Genomic DNA, 13,790 nt, shown 5'->3' with positions numbered 1-13,790 from the left:
CTACCATCTTATTTACTACTATTGTTTGATGATCACTGGCCTCGGGAAGATATTGCTCGTATTGAAATGGTATATTCATGTTTTTTATTCATTTGTATTGTGTCGCGTGTCATGTTGAATGATTAGGGCATTTTACCTTAAAATAAGTTTTAATTGTAGGCCTTTATCCCTCATTGATTTTTACTTGGAGGCTTTCCCTTTATTTTTTTGCCACTGACGAGAATTATTTTTCCACCAGCTCAACCATCACCCTCACCCTTGACTATCGATAAGCCACCACTAGAGTCGTCATTGCACTCTCATTTGTCTAGTCCAACACTAATCGGAGAACCTCGACTAGTTGTGCAATCGCACCCTTTGTCTTTGCCATGGCCTCTGCTCCACCCCTTCTCACCATTGCCATGGCCTCGAATGTCAGTTGTCACCACCTTGTCCTCCACTAGTAACCCCATTTGCCTTGTGCCTCCCCACCATTGTCACCAGTGAGAAGTGACAATGGTGCTAGAAGTCGTGAGGGAGCCAGAGGTCGTGGACGCCATGGCGAATGTGATGCTGATGACAGTGGTGAGGGGCATGACAACGGTTGTGTTGGAGGGAATGATTATGGTCTAAGTGTTTCGGCGTGGGTTGGATATGGTGGTGAGCGAGACTACACTTCGGTTGGATACGGTCTAAGTTTTACGTCGTACCCCTAATGATGCAGTGTACTGTGACATAAGCCTGACTACACTTCGGTGCCCCTGCACATGTTGGAGAACTACGAGCACATACGTCCCATGACAGACGGTACTGGTAAATTCTTTCTTCTTTTCATTTCCTTTGATAACAACAAAAGGAATTGAGGGGTAATTCCACTAACCGTGGAGAATTAGGCAAAGGGAAGTATACAAATGTACTATGAAATCAGAAACTCAACAGAGAGAAGAATAAAAAAAAAAGATTTCACAAAATATTGAGTGATGTCAAGATGTGGTCGGTCACGAAGGTATTTGGATCCTGTGCTCCTCTTCTGCCGATCTATGACTGGTCCATGCATCTACTATCTGTTGTGTTTGACAGACAACGACACCATGAGCAAAAAAATAAGAAAATAAATCAGTTTGTTTCGTAGAAAAAGGATGGGAAAATTGTTTCCATGTAAACTTACATGGAACCGCCGCAGCTGATCCTGCTGCTGTGCTTCTTGCAATGCCGAAACGAACTGCATCACCAAGTAGAATGGCAGTAGGATTCCGCTGGCTCTCAGCAAAAGCACCTTCAGCACAAGCATTTCCACCAAATCTTTAATTATCAGTTGACTGCATATATGTGATCAGTGGCACACAGAAGAAACCCAATTCTTACAGTGAGAACGGTAGATGCATAGTGATCGGCACCAACAGTGATCACAGCAACGAGATTTCTGATCACCAATACGATCATGAACTGCGATCAAACTTATAAGAATCAACTTCCATGGTCTAAAATATATAGCTACGGGAATCCAACTTCAGTCTGATTAACAAGCTAAACAATGTACTTCATTTGTGATACAAATTCGCGTACCATGAGGGCGATCGATCGGATGTACGAGGCATGCCTGCGCGATGCAGGAGAGACCTCTGCGCACTCGAAGTCGGAATTATTGTCACTGATGAACTCTGGGTTGTGAGGGTCATAATTGAGCCTGGGCACCTCCAAGCTTCCTCTGTTCAGGAAGAATGCAGCTGGTTAGCATCAGGGTCGAGATCAGTTCTACTGTTCAACCTTAAATGCTTATCATTATGCATCATCAAGGTTAAGTTTCAGAAGAGAAGTTGATCTGCACCCACTATATCCATAGTTCAAATCAGCAATAGGTGGGAAGCATCAAAGAAAGCTGCAAGTACAACAGGTGCAGGTGGTCCACCAGCAATGGACATGGTGGTGGAGGTGTTCAGCTCACAGGCATACCAAAAGAGAAAGGATTCAAATTCAAACACAATAATGCATATCAGGTGGGCCCCAGTGGCATGGATTCAGAATCTAGTAATAAAGAAAAGTGTCTGTGATGAGAAAGAGAGAGGGGATGATGGTCAAAAAGTTAACCTGATGGTCACACCCGCATCAACCGAGGCCTTCTTCTCAGGAATGGTATATCCAGGTTCAAATTTCTGCAAGATTTGTTTTAGTCAAGAGATCAGTTGGAAGGGAAAGCTCTTGGAATTTGAATGTTATGCAAGTTAGACTAAAGTACAGCTATATTTAAATAAGATAAGTCAGTTTGACACACTTGAAGAAGCTGCATAACATCTTTCAAAGATCTCATAGTTTTACTAAGATCTTTGGTAGGTAGAGAGGAGGTGGAGAAAGCATTTTTAATCACTGATGAAACTGTTAACCCGATAATCATAGCTTCAACAAGAAAACCATAGACGAATTCTAATCAGAAAAAAAAAATTGAAATTTTGAGAAAAATATGGGATTCAAAGTAATTCTTGAAACATCAAGGTATAATCAGAAACCAAAAACTTAGTTGCCTATTATTCTCAGTTCTCGAACACAAGTTAATTTTGAGAAGTTTGAGCTTGCTTTTAAAGGAAAAGACATCTTATTGTTGAGAAAAGGAAAAGAAAAAGGGATCATACTTTATCATCCAAAACTATGTGAGATTGAGAGGCATTTGGCCGACAAAACGCCCCAAAATCAGAAAAATAATAATAATAATAATAATAATAACAACACTATGAACAGTTACTAGCAAGAAATAGTTTTCTTCCACAGAAAAAAGCTCAAAAAGTAAGGGTAAAAGTCCTCCATCATTTGTTTCCACCATCAACCTATGCCTCTATCTATGAAGGGGTTCGAACCTGAAGGCATATCTCACAGACATTGCTTCCCTTCTCATCGCACCATCTCTGAATGCATTCCCTGTGAGCAAACTGGAACAGTGGAACACCGAATCAGCATCACCACCGCATCAAAAACACCAAATCTTTGTCCACATGTCACGAAGAAATCCAAATAAGAGCAAGAAAAGACGGAAAGCTGTTACCTTTAGGGTTCCGGAACAAGCACAGGGGGATTCCATGGTCGTGGACCTCTCTTCCTCCTCCTCATGGCATATCCTGCAGAGACACATGGAAGCAGCAGCAGGAGAACAGGGGGAAGACATCCCACGGTCATCCACCAGCAGTCTGATATCTTCTCCGTCTCCGAATGCCATCTCTCTTTCTCGGTCTCGGACTCTCCGTCGTCTCCCCTCTCCCTTTCTTCGAGCATATAAACGTGGTTTGCCATGTCCTGATGCGAAATGACCAATATGCCCCTGGGGAGACCACCAAAGCTGACTTCTTCTTCTTCTCCGTGAATTGAAACCTTCCACATTTCGATTGGACATTAACGCGAAATCAAACCTTCAATTCGGCACCTAATTGGACTAAATCGAGCACGAAAGGAAAGCAGACGGCGACGCCATTGGGCGGCCAATTTGGATGAGGTCGTGTGCTCGTCAGCATGAGCATGCAAAACTGGTCAACGATGTATACGTATCTAACACTGTTTCAATTAAGATAAATTCATTTTTTAAATAATGATCAATATATCATTTTATGTTTGGAGCTTATTATTTAGAGCCACATTTTAATATTCAAAATAATTTTACTATTCATAATTTATTTAAAATATTATTAATAAATATTTTTTTATTTTTTTTATAATTTTAATATTGTTTGGAGCCTATGGACCTTGTTGTCATCGACTCTCTTTATTTTATTGGATAGCTTATAAACGCTCTAATATCTTTTGAATTAATATAATTAATCTATAAGATGATATCTTTTGAACTATTACAAAATATATATAATCTTAAAATTATTAATATAAAAAATTAATTCTCACCTCTACTTTTATTTTATTCATCGATTCATCCCATTTAATTATCTATTTTATTTTTATCATTTCGTGCTATCTCACATGATCAATTGGAGCCAAAAAAGGAACATAAGGGAAAATTGAAAAAGAAAAAAAGATTATATGTAAAAATAAATAAAAAGATTTTATTAGAATTAAATTAAGGACTTATATGTCTAATTATAAAGGAATAATAAGAATATTCAACGTTCTTAACATCAAATTGTAAATAATAAAAATAATTATAAATTATATAAAAGTTACTCTACCCTTGTATAATTATATATTTGCCCCTATCTAATTCTTAAATTATATATCTACCCTTATAGTTAAATATTTGTCCCCTCTCTGTATAAAAATTATTTTCGAGAAGATTCTTTTTCTTCATATTTTTTTTTAAATGACACCTTCGATTGATATAATCTGAGGAATATCTTTTGACGACACAACTATAAGGTATATTATATGGACTAATCTATAAGGTAGACTAGACTGGTTTAATCGCCCATATATAAGATTTACAGTATCCATTAGTTCTAGTGTTTTTGGTATATCCAGGAAACTATAAGTTTATCCAAAAAAATATTATAACTAAGGTAAATAGATTCAAACATAGTAAAAATCAACTCATACAAAAAATAAAATTTTAAATAGGTATCCTTATTAAAGATATTTATTTTAGTTATAATTTTTTAAATATATTTATGATATTTTTTGAAGAATTAGATCGATTTATCTTATGGACTGATCCACAATGTATAATAAAAAAAATACTACTCCAATTATCTTTTCAAGAGAATATTTTAGAAATATAATAAATAAGAAACGTCATTTGAGGAATACAAAAAAATATGTATACCTCCTCGAAAACAAAGTAGCACTGCCCAAATGTCCGATATCATGTTGTCTTGTGTCGATAAGGACAAGTAATGGATTGACCAATGAAGGATTGAAGCTAGACATGCAAATAATTGTGTGTGGAATGGAGGCCAATGAAGTTGCTGATAAGGCGTATTTTGGGCCCAGGACATGTCACAATCGATGTCATATGCCAAGTCAGAATATGTACCGAAACGTTGTTCAACATGTCTTGTCTGAGAGCTCGCGACGGTGTCGTCTAACGTCGTTCCGCATGTCCCGAGACGACGGTCAATCAGAAATGTCGTCCCATCCCTCGAGGATCAACGGCCATGTCGAACCCACATGTAATCGACTCTCATACAATAGTATAAAATCCCTTGTTCGACATCCGACCGAGGGGGCGCAAAAAACAATTCAACCCACTACTGACTTACTCGTCGGAGGGACCAAAGTCGGGAATCAACGAAGGTCGTTTTTGTAGACAAACGGCCACCCCGGAGCCACGGATGCCTCGACCTGGGAATCGTCTCCAACCAGCCCAGGAATGGAGAGACGCTGCTCAACGCAAACGATGCCCAAATCGAGAAACGTTGATCAATACCCCGTCGCGAGAGCCCGATCGACCTCAGCATCAAGCTCAACCGACAGGAGACTCCTGACATTGACGCGTAGACCGGGTCACGTTGACTCATCAATCATAGCATATTTGTTCACCAACAATTGTCATTTGTCATCAGATGACCATCATGACATGGACTCATGTGGCCTACATGACTCATTTATTATTCTTTTATTATTACTAATCTTGATCTTTTCAAATCGGCAATTCCTTAGCTCTTTCTCCACCCAAAGATTACTCGATTTCTTATTATATAATTTCTCATACACGTGTTACCAATTAATTTCAAACCAAACATTTTCGGAGTTTAACTCTTGTAAATATTTTTTCTTATATATATATATATATATTCATTTATGTGTAATGTCGAACTACATATATGAATTTAAATAATAGTCTGTTTTGATTCAAATACTCTTTCACATATTAGGCAGAGGGTTTTTCACAACATTTTACATATATTAAAAATCATATATGAAAAATGTTATAGCGAAAGAAAACAAAATTTTCTTGCCTTGGGAAGATGTTACTGTTGATAATTTTAACTATTTATCTTTTTAAGTTTTTAGGTTTTCCTATAGAAAAATTATAAGAAAGTGTTGGAAAATAGAGGGAACTTAAAAGTTTTCTATCCCTCCTTTTTATTTCTTGTTCTTCTTTCCGATTTGGCCCGAAGCAATCATTAAACTATGTTTATTGGTCATTAAATAATTTTTATTTTTACTATTTTATGAGTTTAATTCTGATCCTTCTCACATAGTTTTATGAGTTTTGATATAAGAATAATAACATAGAAAAGGTCATCAACACCTAAACGTGAGTGACACCTCATTGTTACGTGATTAAACGATTCATCATCATCGTACATAAGATTTGACTCAGTCAATCGTTATCTCACGCAACACATTTTTCAAATTCAATGCTAAATGATTACATATATATATAATTAGAGGAAGCATATAATCATTGACCATGACCTCGATCCAACAATCAAATATCGTACTATAAAAATTCTAAAGGTATGTTCTCAAGAAGTTTCTCTTCCTCTAGTGAATTATACCTTCTATAATTGACATCTAATCGAATACTTCAAATCCCATATTCATTTATGATCATCTTAACATAGTGACCCAACGATCAAACATCGTACTATAAAAATTTTCAATGTTCTCATGAAGTTCCTCTTTCTCTAACGAATTACACCTTCGAATACTTCAAACCCCATATTAATTTATGATCATCTTAACATAGTAACTCATCTTATGACTTCGAGTTTACGCTAAACTTACTCTAATCAACTTTGCGCCCCTCCGCATATTAGGTAACCAAATAATTTCAGTGATTATTTGTCTCTTAGATAACATCGGCTTGAATTTTGTGATCGTTAAGCTCTTAAGAAAATTCACACTGTTACATGATTGTTGTTCGTATAAAAAACCAAAGAATCACTGAGAAAATGATTCGTTCTTCATTACTCATTCAGTGTACTTTCTATATACAAAAATGTTAAGACATAAAAATAGAAAATATCAACCTAATTTCTAGGAAAAAAAATTACATAAAACGTAATAAATTGTGTAGAACCATATTTCATAATACTATACAATAAAATCCTAAAAAAAATCTTCATTGCACAATTATTTGAATTGTTCCTTTACACCTTCTCTTTTGGATTATTTTCCTACGAATCTTTATTTGATTTCTCTTTTTTTTGGGGGGGGGATCTCCTTTTGAATTAATTTCTTGATTACATGCAAGTGTTATGATAGTTAGAAATATTCTCGAGAATTAATGCACAATAAAACTAAAACCCACCGTTAATCGAGAAACGTCATATCACATCGTCCCACACCGGACGACACGTTTCACTCCAACACCACTGGGTCCCACATTCGTGTGTCCCACGTCAGTTGTTGCGTGCAGGTAAGTAGACGCGCGGCGGTTCAGCGAACCTGTTGGCACCGTATTGTGCGGAATTCTGACACCAAACACGCTTTTATTCCCACAGTTCCGCGCCAGGTCAGCCATGCAAGTTACTCCGAGGCAAATCATTGGAAGACACCGTAGGATGCTGCAAGATCTCCCACTCGTAAAAGCCACGTACTTCGTAACCTTCTTCATATCAATCTGCAGCTAGCCTTCCCTTGCCTCCTCCGTTGCACCACCTTCTTCCATGGGTAATCTACTCTCCCACCCCTCGCCGGGCGCCTCCGGCGGAAGAGTCGTGCTCTCCGATGGCACCGTCCACGAGTTCGAGCGTCCGATCCCCGCCGCCGAGCTCATGCTCGACCACCCACGGCAGGTCGTCGCCGAGGTGCAGCTGATCTCTGGCGGCAGTGGCAGCAGCGCTGAGCTCACTCGGCCGCTTCCCGCCGACCACGTACTGAACCCGGAGAAGGTATACGCCATGCTACCGATGGCGCGGAAGAAGGCCGGGGCGTTGTCCGCCGAAGAGGTCCGCCGGATCCTGGAATCTCTCGGGGGGACACCCAGAAGGAGTGACATGAAGGATGTGGTGCTGACGGCGAATGAAGCGGTCGGACGAAGGGAATGGCCGGTGCCGGAGTTCTTGATGAGGCAGCACTCAAGCAAGAGGTGGAAGCCAAGTCTACTTTCCATAGAGGAGGGGCATCCGATGAGGAAGCTGCCTCACTGGTTGTTCTGAGGAGACAAGACGAAGGGACAGTCGATCACAGGAAGAGATACGATGGCATATGTAAGGGAAATCACATTAGAGAAGGCACCCATAGATTACATTTGGTATGTTGATAATGTCAGATAAATGTAATAGGCACAATTTACTAACCACATAATATAGAGGGAAGAGGATGACTCTTATGAGATTGATATGTACATTCAATTAATATTTTATTGGATGAAGATGGGTCTATTAGTGATCTAAAATGGGCTTAATTGAGCCTTTGACTGGAAAATAAGTGAACAATTTATTGTTGTATGGCAAATCCATTCCTTTGGTGGAGCCATGCTTGTGGTTATATTACAAGTATTGGAAGGCACTGAAATCTAGTTTGTGTTAATTATATTTATATATACTTTTAGTTCTAATTTATCTAAATCATGGTTGTGTAAATAATTATCACTCTTTTTTTATTAATAGTTTATTGTGGAAGAATATCTCGATAAGAAAATCAATAAAAAAAATCATAGGATAATCAAGTAAAAGGAATAAACCTCCTTCTTAAGTTAATCAAACCTTAAGATAAAAATCTTGTACTTTCTTTCACATAAATATTATTTTTTTTGAACTTTTCTAGATATACTAAAGAAGACCTAATGAACTTTGGAGTGTTTTTTTTCTCAATGTCTCTCTCTCTCTCTCTCTCTCTCTCTCTCATCAAAACCATGATATATATAAGGTATTTATAAAATAATTAAATATTATTCTCGAAGCAATTTGAATCCATTTAATACTTAAAACCAAGGTATGCAATACCGTATCGGTGTTTCGAGGTTGGCTCGGTATGGTATGGTACCATATACCGAGCGGTACACCAAGGCGTAACGAGCGATATACCTAATTTTAAATATTTTTTTTTCTACTGTAGTAATGTGGCACTACTAAATGTAATACTATAGCAATGTAGTACGTTAACGGTCTGTATACCGATATACCGTCGAATCGATACGTATCGTCGTATTGGATGGTACCATTCGAAATTACATACCATACTTAAAATATTTTTAAATTCTAAAATAAATAAAAAATAATTATTATATAATATGTTCAGAACCACTTCATAGTTAATAATTACACCTGAGATATGAATACATTTTGCTTATGGAAAGGACAGGAGAGGAAGAATGATTGTCCAAATTTTGAGAGCACTAAATTCAACGACGAGGCTACTCATTGATGATCAATGGGTTTAATTTTCTTGCCTAATTTTCTCGAGATTTTTCGAACTTTAGGAACACTTTCATTAGTTAATATTGTATGATATCTTGTTTCTTGTTTCTATCATACCATAATAATTGGACCAACTCAAGATCTATGATATCTTGTTTCTTGTCTTTGAATGGTCACATCTACATCTTCAATGTGGCTTAGACAAGTCTTCAAATCACCATTTTTCAACATCTCTTTCCATGTAGAACTTTAGCTTTCTGCCATAATTTGCTGACGACGAATACCCAATCATGTTGATTGACCATTTACAATGTTATCCCTTTGGCGTAGACATCTTTCCTTTGTGATGCATCTAAACATCACCTTTATTGGAGTCTCAACCTCCAATTGCCTACCCATTTAGACATAAAAGATTTTATTTTTTGGAGTTTAGTGTTTGGATTTCTAATCACCACTAATTATCATTTGAAGACACAAAATAATAATAATAAAACCAGCAATCAGAACTAATTTCTATATTAATAAAAATTAAGTCTCCAGTTCAATGTTTGTATCATATAAATTTATAACTTAGTCGGTAAAGATGCATCATTTATGATTAATTTTTAGTGTGCTACCTAATTTGATGAAAATGGAAAAAAATTATTGAGAGATAAGATGAATATTCTTTGGTTAGGCTAAGTTTGGTCGAATACTATTCTATTTTTTACCCATTTATTTTTATGGGAGGATATCTCATTGAGCTAAGTTTGGTCGAATGAATCTTATTATTTAGTGAGTTTTTAATTTTCTTTCATAAGTTTGTAAACTTTACAAATCAAACTCATGCTTTCAAATTTGAGTTAGGATCGTGGAAGAATACATCATTTCTAACAAATCAAATTATTTTTATAATAGTAACTCAAATCAAATTTGAGTTATAAAAGATATGATTTACGGTTTGCTCGATATTGGGTCTAGAGTGTCACACATATATGATAGGCATTGCGATGAGTAAAGGTTCTATGAGATATCTACCAGAGCCCCTATCTTATTGGATATCCATTAAGCACTTGAATTATTGGATCCTACGGATCAGATCCAATAAGAACCAATGAGATAATAGAGATCCACTAATCTAAAAGGCTTGGGTAGTTGAATGGAGATCCAATACTCAATAGGACAAGATCCATTAGAGTTAAGTTGACAGGAGACCTCTATAAATAGGAGAGAACTAGTGGTTCATAGGCCAGAGCTTTGAAGAGCGTCATCATAGCCCAGCTGTGTAGATCAGCCCTAGAGAGGAGGGTGCTTGACCTCCTTCACCCTCTCCTATAGATCTGCGTGGATTCAGAGATATACGATCTTCTTAGGTAACACAATCTATCTCATATATGATTTGATCTTCTTAGGTAACACAATCTATCTCATATATGATTTTCGGTTTCGTGAAATTTTGTGCACCAATATTCGCATGACGACGAACACATTTTTGGGAATTGGGGATTTTGTTTTATGTTCTTCCGCTGCACATGTGATGTCGCTCCCAAGAATTTTTCTACACATCTAACTATCCAAGTCTCTTAGATTAGTGGATCTCTATCCAATAATCTTTCATTAGCTTATATTAGATCTCATCCTTAAGGCAGTGCCCGCCCCGCATACCTACAGGAAAATCTTAGGACGACATCACATGCGCTGCGAAAGAATAAAAAATAAAATCTTCAAATTTTTTAAAGATGTGTTCGTTGTTGTGCGAAGAATGATGTGCAACATCCGCAAAACTAAATCAATCAGTAAATCCATTAAGCATTCCGTGAGTGAATCAATCAGTAAACTCATTATCTAATTAACACCTGCATTGTAATCCTAGTATCCCTGCACGAGCAGTTATGAGACCAGTCGTCTCTATCATATGTACGGGTATACAGTACACCAGTATGTTCGGTTATCTTGATGTCTCTCTCGAGTAACCTATGACTAAGATTATTTAGGATCTATGTTTAAAGACGAATCATTCTTATTATTATGATTTCATCATGATCTAATTCTCATTGCACAGATATGAACATCACAATGCATATATATAACAAGTAATATAAAATGATAAAAAATTAAATAATATAATAAGCAAAAAGAATGTGTATTATGTCACACGTGTCATCACTCACGTTATTAGCTCGTAGAATAATATGACTAGCATATTGAATGATATTCATGTCATTTTTAGTTTTAGATAAAATTAAAAAAATTTATATCCAATTTATTGGTAGTTGTGTATATCTATGAAAATGTTGGTACACAGTTATGGAACGAAGACAGAGAAGGCTAGTAAAATTTACAGAATTTTTCCTCTAAAATCATACTAGTGCTCTTTCCAAATCCCATGGATCTAACAACAGTATGAATCTTTTCAAGGGTAGGGTTCACAAAATGAGTTGAAGGTTGATATGCACAATCTGATAGCTTGAATACGTAGTTGCTATTAGATATATGCATGCCTCAACTGGTTTCAACCATTGTCTATTGATATTGCCTAACACCCTTGTAATAATAAATTGATATGAAAAAAATATCCTAAGGTAATAACTAAATGTGCTTATCAGTTTCCTAATTCTAGAATAGAAACTAGTTCACATGGATAACGTAGTCTTTGGTATATCCCGGTTATCCCCATAATCCAAACCTTTTTTTTGTTGAAAACAGCTTCACAAGCGTTTACCTATTACAGATAGATTCATGCATTTTCATATCAATATTGAAGCTATTTGCTTTCTATGGTTAGCATTTTTTATAACTATTAAATATTTATTTTTGTACTTATTCTCTGTCCTCCTAAATTTAGGATCTTTAGAAATTAAAACTAAACTTAACTTTTAAATACCAAACAACAAGGTTTTTAAGGGACTAGTTAAGAAAAAATATGAACCGTAGAAACAAAGAAAGTATGAAGATGATGGGGTTCATTGAATTTCATAATTGGGGACTGAATTGACCCCTTGACCAATTATTCGATAGGCTTAGGGTGGTCTTAGGACGTTGGCACTATGTCGGTTGGGGAAATCAATATGTGCCAATGACGATAGAGCCGAGGATTATGTCTATGTTAGTTGTAATGCATGTTAGACTAAGTAAGGTAAAAGTGGTGCGATGACTTATATTATGCATATTAACATATGTGCTTATTGAGTAAGGTTTAAGAACACCTCGATGAGGACGAGTAGATGGCTCGGAGCCGTCCCTAGAGATTAGAGACTTTGATCATTGAATATGCACTAGTATCGTATTGGTATTTGTGTCAAGGTGGATGCACCGATGTGTGATCTTTTCAATGGGTGAACGTATTATAGGTCGAGGTTAAAGTCTCTTCGCTTGAGCATTCATTGATGGGATCAACAAGTGAGCATTATAATGATATCGGACTCTTCTTCTGGTGCTAAAAATATTATAGTAAGATATCGTTGACGCTTTGGTTAATCTGATATAGTTTAGACCTATGTATGCAGGATTATCCAATGCAGGATCAAAGTAAAAACATCGAGCTCTTAATGTATTACTTACATGAAAATCAAAGTTGAAAAAAGATTTTTCAACTCAAATTCCTTTAATACATAAGTTAATAATCCGAGACAGATGAATATCACCGGTGAAAAAAAAAGAAAGAATTCCTCTCACAAATTGACTCTTATATCATACTATCAATGGATAGGATATTATAACATTCATCAAGAAATAATATTTAACCATATTTAATAAAAATAAAATATATATTTTATATATAATAACTTGTTTTGGACTCATATGCACATCAACAAATCGATGAAAGTTTTTCTTTCTCTTCGTGAATATCATATGAAGAACACATATCAGATGGTTGAAGTTATGTTCCGAATCAAATCCAATGTGTGATGAACCGAGACACGATTAGGGACTTGTCACACTTGTCATTCTTCAATGTACCAGTTATGTCCTGTCTCAGAAACCATGTGCTGAATCGAATGGATTGAGCCCGTCATATGGCAACTCAATCGCCCCTCTCCACTAAATGCCACACAACAATCGTCACCGGTGACATTACTGGGTAAACGCCAGGCGTGGGTTTCATGATGAACACCGGCGGGCAGGGGGTGGGGTCCGTTGGTGGCCCCCCACCGCCGTCGAGTAGATCTGATGTCATGCGACTTGACCCTATTCAGTGTGATGTTACCAGCTCGATCCGACCCACTAATGGTGTTTCGTGTGCGGGCTTAGGCACATCGGACTCGAGACATGCCGACGAATCTGTGGCATGTGGTTGCGTCAGACCGAGTGATGGAACATCCCTCGTTTCCGATTTGCGATCTTATCTTCTCACTCGGATGAGGCACAGTCAACGATACACGATCGAGCAAAGAGTGCTCGAGTACATGTACCAAAGGTCCCCTCCAAACGTACTACTCACCGTATCACCAGGCAATAATGTGGGTCCCGCAGTGGTATGGGCAGGAGGGTCGTTGGGTACACAGGAAAACAACGAGCCATGGTTGACTCTTATATGAATCATTTGTGATTAATTTATTAAACTTATACAAAATTATGCTTATCATTTTTCAT

The 13,790-nt window shown here is 36.9% G+C and overlaps 2 protein-coding genes across 2 annotated transcripts; one reads left to right on the top strand and one right to left on the bottom strand.

Moving 5' to 3' along the window:
- Positions 1-790: 790 nt before the first annotated feature.
- LOC103977658 (uncharacterized) lies at positions 791-3,224 on the bottom strand. The gene is made up of 7 exons (XM_009393232.3): positions 3,014-3,224; positions 2,829-2,900; positions 2,068-2,132; positions 1,546-1,687; positions 1,345-1,425; positions 1,148-1,255; positions 791-1,043 (listed from the first exon to the last, which is right to left on the bottom strand). The coding sequence occupies exons 1-7, from the start codon at positions 3,182-3,184 to the stop codon at positions 978-980; spliced, it is 705 nt and encodes a 234-aa protein (XP_009391507.2). The 5' UTR covers positions 3,185-3,224; the 3' UTR covers positions 791-977.
- A 4,076-nt stretch (positions 3,225-7,300) lies between these two features.
- On the top strand, positions 7,301-8,254 carry LOC103978072 (uncharacterized). Its single transcript, XM_009393774.3, has one exon. It carries the CDS (start codon positions 7,524-7,526, stop codon positions 8,013-8,015), a length of 492 nt encoding a protein of 163 aa, XP_009392049.2. The 5' UTR covers positions 7,301-7,523; the 3' UTR covers positions 8,016-8,254.
- The last annotated feature ends 5,536 nt before the right edge of the window (positions 8,255-13,790 follow it).

The sequence above is a fragment of the Musa acuminata genome, chromosome BXJ3-3 (genome assembly GCF_036884655.1).
Source record: "Musa acuminata AAA Group cultivar baxijiao chromosome BXJ3-3, Cavendish_Baxijiao_AAA, whole genome shotgun sequence".
Classification (NCBI taxonomy): Eukaryota; Viridiplantae; Streptophyta; class Magnoliopsida; order Zingiberales; family Musaceae; genus Musa; species Musa acuminata.
Note: the sequence above shows the minus strand (reverse complement) of the source record. Positions and strands in the feature narration are given on the sequence as shown.